The sequence below is a fragment of the Ictidomys tridecemlineatus genome, chromosome 8 (genome assembly GCF_052094955.1).
Source record: "Ictidomys tridecemlineatus isolate mIctTri1 chromosome 8, mIctTri1.hap1, whole genome shotgun sequence".
Lineage (NCBI taxonomy): Eukaryota > Metazoa > Chordata > Mammalia > Rodentia > Sciuridae > Ictidomys > Ictidomys tridecemlineatus.
The window spans coordinates 46,430,767-46,446,534 of NC_135484.1; the positions used below are offsets into that span (position 1 = coordinate 46,430,767).

The 15,768-nt window shown below is 38.4% G+C and overlaps 1 protein-coding gene and 1 long non-coding RNA gene across 3 annotated transcripts in view; one reads left to right on the forward strand and one right to left on the reverse strand.

Moving 5' to 3' along the window:
• The window catches only part of Trappc3l (trafficking protein particle complex subunit 3L), a 43,571-nt gene extending 35,469 nt beyond the window's left edge, over nt 1–8,102 (forward strand). For both annotated transcript variants that reach the window (XM_005340850.5, XM_078019359.1), the window contains exons 4-5: nt 2,071–2,256; nt 5,531–8,102. In XM_005340850.5, the coding sequence (XP_005340907.2) occupies nt 2,071–2,256; nt 5,531–5,650 (306 nt within the window). In that variant the 3' untranslated portion in view covers nt 5,651–8,102. The remainder of the gene's footprint in view (nt 1–2,070; nt 2,257–5,530) is intronic.
• The window catches only part of LOC144366080 (uncharacterized), a 31,439-nt gene continuing 17,028 nt past the window's right edge, over nt 1,358–15,768 (reverse strand). The window contains exon 2 of the long non-coding RNA XR_013424931.1: nt 1,358–9,088. This is a non-coding gene — a long non-coding RNA (uncharacterized LOC144366080). The remainder of the gene's footprint in view (nt 9,089–15,768) is intronic.

Sequence of the window (15,768 nt, forward strand, 5' to 3'; positions counted from 1 at the left end):
CATGGTTGCGCTCTCTCTCTCTCTCTCTCTCTCTCTCTCTCTCTCTCTCTCTCTCTCTCTCTCTCTCTCTCTTTTCTCTCTCTCTTTCTTCCTTCTTTTTCATTTTTTCCTCTTAATATATATATGGCTTAAGATTTGGAAGACAGGAATTCATTTTATGTCTTCTTAAAACTGCATAGTTTAGAGACTTGAGCCATGTCTTAGGATTTGGAGTATTTAACTTATATGGAAAAGCTTAGGGAGAGTTTAAGTTTTAAAGAAAAAACAAAACAAGAAGGGTCTTCATCATCACTTTTCTTGGGGGGAGGGGGTATTGGTTATCGAAGTTCAGGGGCACTCAACCACTGAGCCACATCCCCAGTCCTATTTTATATTTTATTTGGAGACAGGGTCTCACTGAGTTGCTTGGTGCCTTGTTTTTGCTGAGGCTGTCTTTGAACTTCAATCCTCCTGCCTCAGCCTTCTGAGCTGCTAGGATTACAGGCATGTGCCATCAAACCCAGCTGATCATCACTTCTTTCCTAAGTCATCATGGTAACCTCTAGATTAGTATCTCTCCTTTTGACTTTATGCCCATCCCAACCATAACCCTAAATCCATCCTACATACTGATGTGAAAGAGATCTCTCTAAAATAGAAATCCAATGCTGCATAGCCTTTTCACATCTTTAGGGATCCCACTGCCCACAGACTGAGAGATACAGACCTCCCTTGAACCTCATCATGATACCTCATGCCAGGACATGTTCCTGCTACCCAGAGTATAATAGAGTGGCCCCTGTCCCCACCCCACCTCATTTGCCTGACAAAAACTCACTTATATTCCTATATTCCAGTTCTAAATATGGTGTCAAACTTAGATCAGATGCTCATCCAATAATTTATTTTGAAAATGGCTATTGAACTCCAACTGTGTGCCAGGCACTGTGCTAGACTGGCTGTGCTCAATAAGTACCTATTGAATGAATAAACTTCTTAGTACTTCAAATTAGAAATAATTTAAGAAAATAATTTCTATTTCCGTTCTCTACACTGCTCTAGATTTAAAAATCAAATTCAGTGATTTGGAAAATTTAGCTTATATATTTAATATAAATAAATAAAGTCAAGTCATTTGAAAAATGACAACACATCAAACTAATAAATTTCCATTAATAAACTTTAGAACCAAGGCCTATGTGTTTTGTGAAAAGAAATTGCCCTGGACTAGGAATCAAACAATTAAGTTATACTGAGGTCTTTGTGTGTTGTTTTACTTCTCTCCAGTATACTCATTTGTGAAACTAGGGGTATAAAAGAAATAGTCTCTAAAATTTCTTCCATTTTTATATTATAAAATTCTTCATGTGCTAGGAAACAGTTTTATTTATTTATTTATTTATTTTTATTAGTTATACATGACAGACAGTACAATGATCTTGACATATCATATATTTGAATCAAATGGGGTATAATTTCTCATATTTCTGGATGTACAGGTTGCAGAATCACATTGGTTATACAGTAACGTATACACAACTTTGAGAATAACTTTGTCACTCATTTATGCTTTTCTCATCCCACCACTATCCCTTTCTTCTTCTCAGAGACTTGTTATCTACAGTAATATAATTTCCTCTCCATCCCCAAATACACCCTTGGCTTTAATCTGCCCTCGGCAACTGTTGCTCTGACCATGACCTTCCTATTATGGCAGATATGTCCTAGATACCTTCTAATTCAAGATCCTATCATTTTCTATGATCAGTGTGCCAAATACCATGTAAATATGTTTACAATGAATAATATTTTAGTTTCTTACCCTCCTAGAGGATATACATATTTAAAAAAAAACATTATTGAAAATAAATCTATATTATTTTCACGGAAACTTGTCCCTTAGGATGTTCCATAAAACAAAAGGATTTTACATTTTCACATGGCATAGAGTCAAAAAATTGCAAAACTAAGTTGAACCCAAATGTCCTATGCTTAACCCTTGTGCTATAACACTTATAATCAGGTATTTGGTTGTCCTAATACATATCTGTACTAGACCAGGTGGCAATAATTTATTTTTCTCTTTATTAGGTCGCTTTCAAGATGTACTTGGGAATTACGCCAAGTGTCACCTGTAACAATGCAAGCAGAAATGAGTTTTCCCTGATTCTAGACAAGAATCCTCTGGTGGACTTTGTGGAAGAGCTCCCTGCTGGGCGATCTTCTTTGTGCTACTGCAATTTACTCTGTGGGGTTATCCGAGGTGCCCTGGAAATGGTAAAGCACGTACTTCATGTTGCCAGGTGTATTAGTTATCTAGTGCTGTGTAACAAATTGCCTCAAAATATAGCTATAGCAACTTAAAATAACACATGCTTATAATCTCACATAGTTTCTAAGCATCAGAAACCTGGAAGCAGCTAAGCTGGGGTTGTTGTGGCTCCAAATTCTTCACAGCTTAACACACGTGCATTCAAGCTGTTGGCCAGGGCTACAGCCCCTGAAGACTTAGCTGAAACTGGAAATTCTATTCCCAAGCTCTCTCAGATAGCCTCAGGGCCTTACTAGCCATTGGCTCTGGGCTTCCTGAAGGCACTTGTCAGATTAGACATCTCTGTAGATCTAATCACAACATGGCAGCATGTACAGCCACCCACCACCCATGGTGCAACATGGGAGGATACCACCTGAGGGCATAAATACCAGGAGGTGGGGATCCTTGCAGGCCATTTTGGAGGCTGATTGCCACACCTGAATTTGAATTTTTCATTGGTTTAACTGAGACGCCTAGTAGCATCTATTAAGTGTCAGGCACTGAACATGCAAATAGGAACAAGATACCAATGCTGCCCTTAAATTTTTTTCTGTACAGTAGAAAAGTTGTAAATGTATAGAAGTGTGATAAAGGGCTATAGGAGGATATGGGGCAGGAGACACTTTCTGGACTTTTGAGCCATCTTTTGAAGAAAAAATTGGAGCCAAGTGAAGCTTCTGGGTAAGGAGAGCAGGGGAAAATAATATTCCAGGCAAAGAATCAAAATGTGCAGAGGCTCAAGAGATTGTTTCTTTCAAAGAACAAGGAGTTATCTCAGTATGACTGATATGAAGAGTCAGACAGGGATTGTTATAAGAAACCTAATAAAAGAAAGGAATTCAAACCTTTACGTGGAAAGTATCAGAGAGCCAGCATAGGTTTACAAACAAGGAGAAGATACTTTGAAATTTTTGTTTTAGGAATTTCATTACCTTGTCAACCACAGAGCATGCACAAGAGGGAATACTGGGGGGGGGCAAAGATGAACAGGAAGCGGATGATGGCACCATTAAGTAAACCTGGAGAAAGCCTGCAAGTGGTGATGTAAATGAGAAGACCCAAGAGAACAATATTATGAAGGTAGGACAGCGTAAGATGAGGTTGTCAATTGGCTGAAAGGGACAAGATTAAGAAAAAGGATTTAAGAATGGCTTTTAAATTTCAAGGTAACCTGCAGGGAAAATTGTAAAGAAAGCAAAACCAGGAGGAGTACTTTTGAGGCTGGAAGATACAAAGTGAGGAGATCAGTTTTGATCATGCTGGAATTGAGTGGCTAACATACAGTGAGGACATTCAGGAAGAAGTTGTTAATGTGTGTCTGAGGTTTACAGAGAGATGTGGCCTGAAAGAGGTATGGAAACTGGCAAATGATGCCCAAGGAGGGCTGTGGAGCAAGAAGAAAAAGGAGCCATAAAATAACTCTAGGAAATAGCAAAATATAATGAGTAAATTAAATAGAGAACACAAGGACCTAAAGGATGTCAAGGAGTGACCAGAGGTAGGAAAAATAACAGGAAAAACAGAGTAACAAGACAAGGGGAGAAGTATCTTCCAGAAAAGAGGTGAACAAGATCAAGTTCATCACAGAGGTTAAGTAAAACAAGACCTGAAAAAAGAGTCACACCATTAAATGAAAAATCAGGGAAGTCTTGGTAAAAGTTGTTTTGGAAAAGTGTAGGGAGAAGAAGACAATCTGTTATAAACTGATAAGTCAATGACAGTTTAGGAAGAGGGATCCGTCAACAAAGTATAACTTTTCCAAAAGCTTCTCTATTAAGAATGGTGGGGCCAGGTAGTGATCAAAGACTAGACATGTGTTGACCTATGAGCCATGCATGCAATTCTTAATTATTTTTGATAATTATGGGAAGGATAAAGTAACAGGTGATCCAAAAGCATAAAATAATAGAAATAGTATGTTCTTTTAGGCTTGTCCTGAATCAATAGTGATGATACCAGGAAAGGGAGAAGGAAAGTTCTGGGAGTTTACAGGCAAAGGAAGAAACCACAAAACTAAATCATAGATAAAAAAGTAAGATAAAAAAGATAAAAAGTAAGATAAAAAAGTTTTCAGCTTTCATGGATGACAATTATTATGCTGAAAGAGAGATAGATATCAGACATCATTATGACCCCAAATACCCAAAGAGCTTCAACATAGTCTCCTTATTTTAGTTGATTTTATGTTAAAATTTGACAAAGGCATGAAAAACCTTATGGTGGAAAAAAAAACCCTAGAATGTAAATTTAGCTTTTGTATTTGAAAATGCAATCTATATTCTTCTGTTACCTGGTAGGCACCACAAGGTTCATGTACTCTGTAAACCAGATTATTTATGGAGGTCTGTGATTGAAAAATCCAGGCTGGTAAGCTTAGACATTCTTAGAGATTTGATCAGATAAGTTTCAATAAATATTAATCAATTGTCTGCTAGACCCAGGCATTTTTCACTTATTATGTTCTTTTTCTAGGTACTTTCACTTATTTATCCCAATGACTTAAAATAACTCTGGACAAATACTCTATTGAGGGTGGGTCAGCAATATCAGGCTGCTTCTATTTTGAATACAATTTAATGAATAGAGAAGTGATTCTTGAGTCTCTCTTCAGTGCCTAGGAAATGGGAAGTGCTTTAGAAAGGAAAAGAAGGCCTGAGCATCAAATATTCATGTCTATAATTTCAATCTTTAATTTTATATGTATAATTTATTTAGTTGATATTTTTTTCAAAGCTCTCAAAGCCGTAAGTGATTGCTAAGTGTTATTAGTATAAGTGATTATGTTGTTTCGCTAATGACAGAGTGATTTACGGTAAATCAGTTTGAGAGGAATCCTTTAAGAATCCATTTATCCTTGGAAGTTCTGCTTGGCCAAGCACACCGAGTCAGGGCTATATTTAAGTATGGAATTTGAGTTCTATGTGAGATGAATCCATAGTTCATCCCTGCTCTGTGAACATAGCTGGGCATGTCCCATGCATCTGGGCATCCTAGCCATCCAAGCTGGGCCAGGCGTGGCTTACCCCTGTCTCAGCGGATTCATACCACAGAGGTGATATGCGGCTAAACTGTCTCTGGAGGACAGTCAGGGGCTCTTCAAACCTAGAACAAGTTCTTTTTTTTTTTTTTTATCTTTCCATACAGAAAGTAAAGAAAGCTGAAAAAATAGATTGAGAAAAATTTAGAGATCTTTTTTTTATAATTGAACAGGCCTATTTTTTTCTTCTTTTTTTCTAGGTTCATTTGTCTGCTGATGTTTCATTCTTGCAAGACAGACTAAAAGGTGACAAAGTGACAGAAATAGGAATAACATTTCTGAAAAAGCTAGACGAGAAAAAATATAGACGGAAAAAATGAAGAATAATGTGCAAAATGTGACAGAGTGGCTAGTTGAGGAGTGAATATTAGTGAAACACATACAGCTTCAGAAATTTTGAATTGCTTTATAGCATGAGCTTTGAAAGGCTTATAAATCAACCAGAAATTTAAAATGCAGAGCATGTGGATTTTCTTTTTCATATTTTCAACCTCACATTCATAGTATTTCATATACAGATAACTTTCTGCGATGAATTCTATATATTACACAATCCATCCTCAAGGAGTCTATTCATTTCATTAATAGGAGAAAAAAGGCACCATCTATAGAAACAGTGTATTATCTCTATTTAGTAGGACAATGGATGATTTGATAGAGCATAGAGTTCATTATAGAGAGACAGTTTCTAGGTACTCTATATTGCATTCTCCAGAGAAACAGTTCCAATTGTAACACTTTTCCATATTTTCGAGAAATTACGGATTTCATATTTCTTATATATTATCATATAGCTTTAACTTCCTGAAGCTACTCTTGAATTGTAACCACCAAAACAAGCTATTGATTTGTATGCCAATTCAGAATCATTTAAAAATAGCATTTAATTTTTATTCACTTAGCTAGAATTAACAAAACCCCTTCATTTTTTTTTTCATGTACTAATGACAACCAGTGAGGAAATCTCTAAAAATGAATGGTAAATAATGTTCTTTGAAGAACACTTTCTAACTCCAAAGTTTATTTACTTTGAATTTTTACTATCATTTTTAATCCCCTAAAAATCTTCCAAAGAATATTTTGTCTGTGGTCAGAACATATTTCAAATTCAAAATGAACCACATTATTAAATAGACAGTAATCTTTGCCAGACCATCAGTACACAAGAGCAGCCTTGAACACAGCCCAGAAATTAGTACTGCAGAGAACACAGAGTACAAGTAAAAGTTATAATTAGCAGGACTCCATGAATTAAAACTTGGGTCTGGTAGTGATAGAGGTCAACTAGGACTTGAGGAGCCTGATGATCCAATCCCAATTGTGTTTCCAGTGGCATCAGCTAATCCTGACTAGTGTGGCTCATCCTGGGCAACACACCTCTCTCCCTTTCCTCCCACCCTTTAAACATGAGGGGATTGGATATGATAAATATCTAAAAAAAATATCAGTGTGTTTAAATGATAAAAATGACCACTGAAATCCCACTTTTGGAGACATTAAAAGATCATAAGAAAATTGTTTATTCTTCATCTATCAGTTGTCTCTTTGAAGGCTATTGAGGTAGACCCAAAGGACCAGAGAGGGTCCCTGAGGCAGCTGCAGCATCATGGAAAGTCCTTCAGGTCTGTGGCACAGAAGATGAGTATCATCTGGAAGAAGATGTCAACTATCAGAAGGATATTATTTCACATATTTTAAGTTCATTCCTCCAACAGAATGCTCGCCTGCAATCCATCTCAAAGCTTCTTTTTAGGATTTCCCCACTTTCTGTTCCATTACCTTTTTTTTTTTCTTTACAGTACACTTATCCCTCCAGGAACCCATGGAGACCAATGTTTAAGAAAGTCCTTCTTAAGTCAGCACTCAACTAGCTCTATGCCTGGAGTATTCTCCTGTTTGTCAATACCTTCCCTCCTTTTTTCTCCCAATCCAGTTATTAAAATCCATACCCAGAAGGTGACTTAATCTTTTATTCTCAGTGATGCTGAGTGTTTGAAATAGCAATGGTTTTAGGATAAAGTTTGTTTATCCTGGAACATCCTTTGTGTTTCTCACCTGGTGGGAAGGGAGTCTCTTGGCATCAAATTTATGCTACAAAAGGTAACCTAATACCCAAGAGAATGACTTGGGTATTTACATTTAATATGTGTTCCAACCTGAGGAAAGTGAGAAGCTAGAAAGTGCTGCCCATTTGAATTATGAGCCACTAATTTTAAATTTTTTAATAGTCACATTAAAGGACAAGTGACATTAATTTTAGTAATATATTTCATTTCTACTGCTTATCCTAAATATTATTATTTCAACATGGGCATTTTACATTTTTTATACTAATCTTTGAATGTCAGTATGTATTTTATGGCTTTTAGTACATCTGAAATCAATGGTAAATTCTTAAAGATTAAAGATAAATGTCCTTTCAAAACAATGAAGTTGTGATTAGTGGTGGTTAGTAGCTTTTATATCAAAATTAATTGAAATAAATTCAAAATTCAGTCACCCTTGTCACATTTTAATAGCCAAATATGTCCAGCTGCTACTATGGACAGCAATGGTCTAGAATTCCCAATCAAACGATCTTTTAAATCTCCTTCATCTTTGATGCAAAGAAAGAATCTGGAGGATCCAGGATTATGGAAAGAAAGAGAAGAGATGGGCGGGCCTGAGAGAAGTTAAGGAAAACCAGCATAAAGAAACTGTCAGACATCCACGGAATGGTTTCTCTCCACTGAGCTGTGACCCAGAGAAACAATAAACAAAGATAGCACATCATCCCTGGGCTCTAATTGTGTTTTCATTGCTATTGTGTAAAGTTGGGTCTCTCTGATGGAGGGTTTGAGGAAATTATTCAGCATAACTATGAAGTGATGTCATATTTCCATTTCACAAAAGCCTTCAATTTGGACTTAAAATCTTGATCAAAGCAGAGATTTTTATCATCTTGGCAAAACAAAAAGAGGAAGAAATGTGTGGGACAGACAGAAAGACAGAAAGAGAGAGACTAGTGCCTTCAAATGACACCCTCAGACTGCTGCCCAAGGTGTTTCTGAGAAGGCCGGCCTTGGTTGCCTGTTCACTATTACAGTTGCCAGGAATCAGAGATGCTTCCCTCAGCATTCCGTGCACTTATTTATTGTCTTCTCAAACTTCTCAGTTTCATCCATTAGTTATTAGAAGCCTGAATCTTTTCAGCAGTTGGAATGGACTATTATGAATAAATGGAAAGTTCCCTCTTTTCCTTGATAGAGACCAAAGAAGAAATGTAGAAAACCAAATGCTTAAAAGTGAAGGAAATATTTCAAAATTTTAAACCAAAGACACTATTTTAACTAAGATTTGCTAAATATTAACTGATGTAATAAACGCTGAAAGAAGCGATGTTATCCATTGGTAAGGGACCCTCCAGTGGGGACTGTAGACCCTCTGCAGTCCTTATGTTTCACAGCTTCATCTACCAGCTAGAGCCCTTGAGGGAGGCATCTTTCCAGACCTGGAAAATTTGCATGATAAAAGATCCCACATTCTTCTTCTTTCAAAAGAGGGCCAAAGTTTGTTTACTATGCTTAGTTGTATATTCTTTGAAAGATTCGTCCAGTTGCTACACTTCCTCATTCTGGTGAACTTTCCAGGATTTTATCTGGGTATGAACAGCAGTCAACCAACAGTGTCTAGAGCAAAGCATCAGTAGAGAGAAAAGCACCTCAGTCTGTTCTCTGGGAAGGAAACAACCAGTTCAGATCCAGTCAGCAAGTATCACCCTAAAATTGAAAACAAGCAACAGTCACAATAATCAGTGAGATTTTATTTTCAAGTATTTCACTAGAGAGAAGGAACTAAACCTAACAAATCAAAAATTGTAAAGACTTCATTTGAAACAGTTAAGAAATAGATATCCTGGGGTAGTTACTGGTTATCCCTTAAAATCAGATTCTCTCTTTTCCAATTAAATCTTTCTTTGCTTTTCTTCCTCTGTTTCTTTTATCCTCCACTTTTTTTTTTTCTAGAAGTCCTGTTGCCGATTATATACTTTGTTCTTCCAAGGAATCTTCCTGAAACTTAAGTTCTCTCTCTCTCTCTCTCTCTCCCCCCCCACCCCTCCCTTTAGTGCTAACAATCAAACCCAGGGCCTTCTGCACTCTGGGCAAATGCTATACTACTGTCCCCAGCCTCTTTCCTTTAAAAACTACCTTTCATATAATATATTTTTGTTGACTTGCTGTGTCTTTCCCCTTCCTAATAAAATGACATTTTTTCTGCTTAAGTGTTCATCATTTCAATTAGGCAACACATCTATTTCAGGAGAAGTCAGCTTTATACCCACTTTGTTGCTACTACCTAAGCATAGGGTCTTATTTCCAGTTTAAAAACACTCCTTTGAAAGTCATAATCTACATAAGGTATCCCCAGACCACAGTCATTGGTTCTGGCATGTTGATTTTATTTTTTAAAATACACGACAGTGGAATGCATTACAATTCTTATTACACATATAGAGTACAACTTTTCATATCTTTGTATAGAGTAGGTTCATGTCAATTCATGGCTCTATATGTGTACCTTTTTTGCATTACAATTTTTAATACACAAATATACCACATTTTTTCATATCTCTGTTTACATATAAAGTATGTTGACACCCAATTCAATTCTTCATACATGAACTTTGGATAATGATGTCCATCACATTCCGCCACCCTTGCTAATCCCCTGCCCCCTCCCTTCCCTATCTAGAATTCATCTAATCCTCCCATGCTCCCCCTCCCTGCCCCATTATGAATCATCCTCCTTATATCAGAGAAAACATTCAGCATTTGTTTTTTGGGGATTGGCTAACTTCACTTAGCATTATCTTCTCCATCACCATCCATTTACCTGCAAATGCCATGATTTTATTCTCTTTTAATGCTGAGTAAAATTCCATTGTGTATATATGCCACATTTTTTTATTCATTCATCCACTGAAGGGCATCTAGGTTGGCTCCACAGTTTAGCTATAGTCAATTGTGCTGCTATAAACATTGATGTGGCTGTGTCCCTGTAGTATGCTGTTTTTAAGTCCTTTGGGTATAGTCCTAGGAGAGGGATAGCTGGGTCAAATGGTGGTTCCATTCCCAGATTTCCAAAGAATCTCCATACTGCTTTCCATATTGGATGTACCAGTGTTGCAGTAATTCACTTGCAGGTCAGCATGGGAAAAGAAAGAAAAAGAAGAAGCAGAGCAAGCAAAGCAGCAGCAGAAAAAAAAAGTCCTTTATTGTGTACAAGCAATCTTTTTATAGTATTGTGAACAAAGAAGGCAGCCTTCCAACATCAATAAATCAGGTCTTTCAGCTAATTAAACATAGCATACAGAAGTTTTACTTTCTAATCAGAAGTGACCCGCTTCTCATGGCTAATCTATTCTCAGCTCAGAGTATGTTGAGCTCTGCTCTTTGTTAAGAACAGATAATAAAATTTTTCTCAGCGCCCTCCTAGCCCACTTGGCAGAACATCCCGTTTGCAGGCAAGTCCTCCCAAGGACAGCAGACACCTCGTTTTCAAGCATGTCCGCTGTTACCTTATCTAAACCTTGAAGGAGCCTCTCGTTTGCAAGCAGGCCCTCCCAAGGACAGCAGACACCTGGTTTTCAAGCATGTCCACTGTTACCTATCTATACCTTGACAGAATATCCCGTTTGCAGGCAGACTCCATCAAGGACAGTAATAGTAACACAGTCACATCTGATTCTCTACATACCAGTTTGCAGTCCTACCAGCAGTGTATAAGTGTACCTTTTTCCCCACATCCTCGCCAACACTTATTGTTGTTTGTCTTCATAATAGCTGCCATTCTGACTGGAGTGAGATGATATCTTAGAGTAGTTTTGATTTGCATTTTTTCATATATTTGTTGATAGATTGTATATTCTCTTCTGAGAAGTGTCTATTCAGGTCTGTTTCTTATTCTAAGACTATGGACAGTGTCTCTCATATGTGGCTCTGGTTGCTGCTGACACAGGAGGAGGACAGGACAAATGGATGAAGAGGAAAAAAGCCTGCCCTATCTCTAGAATTTCATTTACACAAGCCAATAAATTTACTGTATTCTTTACAAGAACAGGATTGGTATTTTGTTACCAACTAGCCATCAACAGAATCTAAAGTAATGCATTTTCCAAATCTCCCATTCCTTTTATTAGCAATGAAATAAAGCCTGTTTCATAATATCTGATAGGTCAAAATTCTCTGATTTCAGGAGCTGCCCAATGATATAAATCTTTCAAACCAGCAGACTTCATTTAGGGACTTATTATTTCAGGGAAGTATGTGAATCACACAGATTTTGTTGACTTTGAAGGTAAAATCCTAATTCCCAGTGATCCGTATCAAGTTATAGAAAAACCTGGAAATGCTGGTTTCTTTTATCTGTGTCCAATTAACATTTTTAGCAGGTGCTTGGTATATCATTTAATTCTCACAGCAGTTTATGAGGCATTAAGTTTGTAGCAGAAAGGGGAGGGTTGGCTATGAACCTACAAAATAACTTAATTTTCCAGTGCCTTACATGTATTAAGATGTGAGGCTAGTGGGTAAAGGGAGACGGCAATGGCTCCCAAGAATTCAACCTGGAGGATTAATGAGTAAAGGGACCATCGCGGGAGCAGCCAGCATTAGGAAAGATGCTAGTTAGCCCTGAGTATTTTGAGTTTGCAGTGGCTTTGAAACACTCAAAAACTACCAGCAGCTCAGAAGAGGGAGTTGAACTGAAAATGGACTTTGAGGTCATCGTTATATAGATCATGGATGTGGATGGCAACACTGAGGAGAGTATAGACTTGAGAAAACACAAGGGGCAGAGATAGAATTTTGAGACTCACCATTGTTCACCAGGCAACAGGGGAGAAGAACACCAAGGAGGTCAACTTTTCAGTCAGAAACATAGAGGGGAGAAACTCGGGGCATGAAGCCAGGTTTCAAAGGAAATAGAGCAGGCAGAGGTGTTAGATGCCACAGAAAAGCCAAGAAAGTTAAGCCAGTAAAAGGGTTTGGAATTTGCATTGAGAAGGTCTTTGGTTCAGAGCAATTTAGGGCAGTGGCAGTGGCAGAGCCTTCATTATGGTGGACTAAGGAGACCATGGGAGCTGAGACACTGTGTAATGGTGATTCTTTTAAGGAACTTGACCATAAAAGGAAAGAGGATATTCAGTGCAAAGGTGTGCTATTTGCTCTTTTAATTTTATTTTTTAAGAATGCGTCTGTTTTAGTCAGCTTTTTCTCTGTTGCAACTAAATGACCTGACAAGGACAATTTTAAGGAGGAAAAGTTTATTTGAGGGCTCATGGTTTCAGAGGTTTCAGTGCATAGTCAGCTGGCTCCATTCCTCGGGGTTTGAGATGAAGCAGAATATGGTGGCAGAAGAGTGTGGCAGAAAGAAGCAGCTCACATGATAATCAAAAAGCAGATACAAAATATATACCCCAAAGGCACACCCCCAGGGACCCACCTTCTCCAGCCACACCCCACCCACCTTCAGTTACCACTGAGTTAACCCCTGTCAGGGTTTTAATTCACTGATTGGGGTAAGGCTTGCATAATCTAATCATTTTTCCTCTAAACCTTTTTTTATTGTCTCATGTGTGAGCTTTTGGGGGACACCTCACATCCAACATAATAGTGTTCTTCGTAAACACAGGAGAGAGAGAATAGCTGATGACGCAAAGTCGTAAGAAGTGGACGTGGGAAAAGATCTGGATCACAGGGGAAGGGTCTGACTCAGAACTACTCAATTACCCCTTCCTCTGAGAAGTTGAGTGAGTGGAGAGAAGTATTAGAAGACCTTAATCCCACTCGTGACCATTGACCTCAATCTTCCCCGAGAAGCAAGATTCAAGTTCTTTGTGGAGAAGGGGGTGGGCAGAGGCTGTTATACTTTCTTCTGTGGAGCTTTGTCCATACCCTTAGCTAATAATCCTTAAAGTAGCAAATAACCTGCCTTCAGATTGAATGGTCATGCTCGGGGAGAAAATGCACATGATCTTTGCTTTACTTGTGCTCATTAATTTCCACGATGGCATCCTGACTGGTCAGGCTTATCTGAGATTCCCCATGAATGATGAGAACAATGTCCAGAAGAGATGGGCCATTTGGTTGTGTGCCATCATAAGGAGTTCTTCAAGCAGCCGTCAGACTGTGGCTACAAATTTTTCCCAGGTTTTCCTGCATTTGAAAATGTTTGTGATACACACATGGTAATGCCACTGGGGAAAGCAATGTAACTGACACTACCAAGACTTGTTGGCGATTATCCCAAAGATGTCACAGAAATGGGAAAAGCTGATAAAAGCCATAATTGGGGGGGGGAAAAAACAGGAAAAACAGCACAAAAGCTGGAGTATCATGAGCTGTCTATGGGCTGTGTGTGGATTGTGTTGCACATAGTAGCCTCCTGAGGGGATAGGCCTGGCACTGTGAACTCCCTGTCAGGGATTGATCACATGATGCAGGTGAGCCTCCCCCTCTAGCTCTGCCTAAGATCCCACACAGCACCTGAGATGGGTGTGACTTGCCAAGATGTCAATCAATCTGCTGACCAAGAGATGTCAAGAAGCAAGACTCCACCTTTGAAACCTTATCCCTTTCTCTGATGTCCCAGCTATAAAATAAAGGAACCATGGGCTCACACTCTCTGCCAGCGCTTAGCATGGAAGCTGACCCTTAAGGACGCAGAGCCATCCTGCCCTTAGTTTACAGACTACTCTCTGTGTCATGTAATTTTTCGCTGCTTTCTTAGCTTAATGTTGCAGCCAGCTCTTTTAAACTGTGTTTGTCTCCTCTGCATGGATCGTGGGGAAGACTGCCAATAAGACCACTTTTACTGCTGGAGAAATGCTTAAAAACTGACAAGAAAATCTCCACTCCCACTGCCAGGATTCCCCCAAAACCATAACCTGTGACTGTCTGGTGGCTGCCTCAGACATTTCACATTTCAGACAGTCTGGAAGCACTCCAGGTCAAAACAATGTCCTTTTAAACTCACTAGACAGGTGAAAGATAGGCCTTTTAAGTTTCTCTGAACACCTGCTGGGTGTAGTCCCCCGGGAGGGTGTCAAATCAGAATGAATGAATTGAGGAAAAAAGTCCCAAAACTGGTTGCTCAAGTTCAGACAACTCTAGGGGTAATTCTTTACCAAGAATGTAACTTCTCCAGACTCAATAATTGATTAAAGTTGTATTTCTATGCATGAACTCAGCCAGCTGTCTCTTGGCAAAGATTTATTCCTATAATATAAACTTAAACGAAATTGAACATAGTTGAACTAAGTCTTAATGATACCCATGGTAGCTACCTTTTAGAAGCAGAAATATTTGTCACAAATTTGGCTAAAAGACAGGGAGGCAAACCATGTAGGAAATTGATATTTCTTTCCAGTTCTGGTATATTGGACTTTATATAAAAAGCTATAAAGATAAAAGTTTAGAACAACAACAAAAAGTATTGGAGAATTTATAAAGTATCCTACTTTTTAAATTGATAAGGTTATGATAACTGAAAATTTGATTTGATGCCATAAGGAAGATACCAAAAAAGAGAAAATTAAATTAGCAATTACTAGTATATGGAATTGCTTCCTCTTGGAGATATGCAAGAGTGCTCCAATTCCTATTACCTCATCAGCCAACTTACTTGCTCAATTACCTCCTTACCCCTCCCACTGCCTCCTCCTGAGATGCTTAAAAATATTCTCAAGTCTATATCATCCTAGAAAGAACACTCCCTTGACACTTCTTCCCCACCAGTGCTTTCCTTGTCCTTCCTTTGCCAAACTTATCTGAAAATCATGATGTGACAGAATAAGTACCAGCTTTGAAACTGGACACTCTTGTGTTAAAATGCTTACCTTGCCAATGAAGAGCTGAGGGACCTTAGGTAAGTCTCTTTCCTTCAGGAAAAATAACACAATAACACCTTCTTTGAAAGATCATTTAATGAAGGGCACCCGTTATTCTTATGCTTATTGATTTCTCTTCTTTGTCTACCATTCATTCCTCCTTCACTGCAATCTAGTTTCTAATCTCACATTCCACTGAGTCTTTAGTACTGCTGCAATTTACCCACTTATTTGTCCAATAAAATCAGCATTTTATTTCTAGTCTATCTTTACCTCTCTGCAGTGTCTTAATATTCCTCGCTCCTCCTCCCTGGTCCTTTCTTCTTGTTGGGCTTCAGAAAAAAGTCTGCATCTTGATTCTTCTGCTGTATTTCATCAAATGATGCCAAGTCTCCTTCATGGCCTGTAGTTCCTCTGCCTTTCCCAGATGTTATGCACAGGGCTCGTGGTTGGCGATTTCTCAAGGTCAACAATCCCCTTGGACACTATGAGCCTCATACAGAATGCCTCTCCTTTCTACCCTTCTCACCCGCTGCTTCCATTCCCTACAAGTGACTCCACCTGGATGTT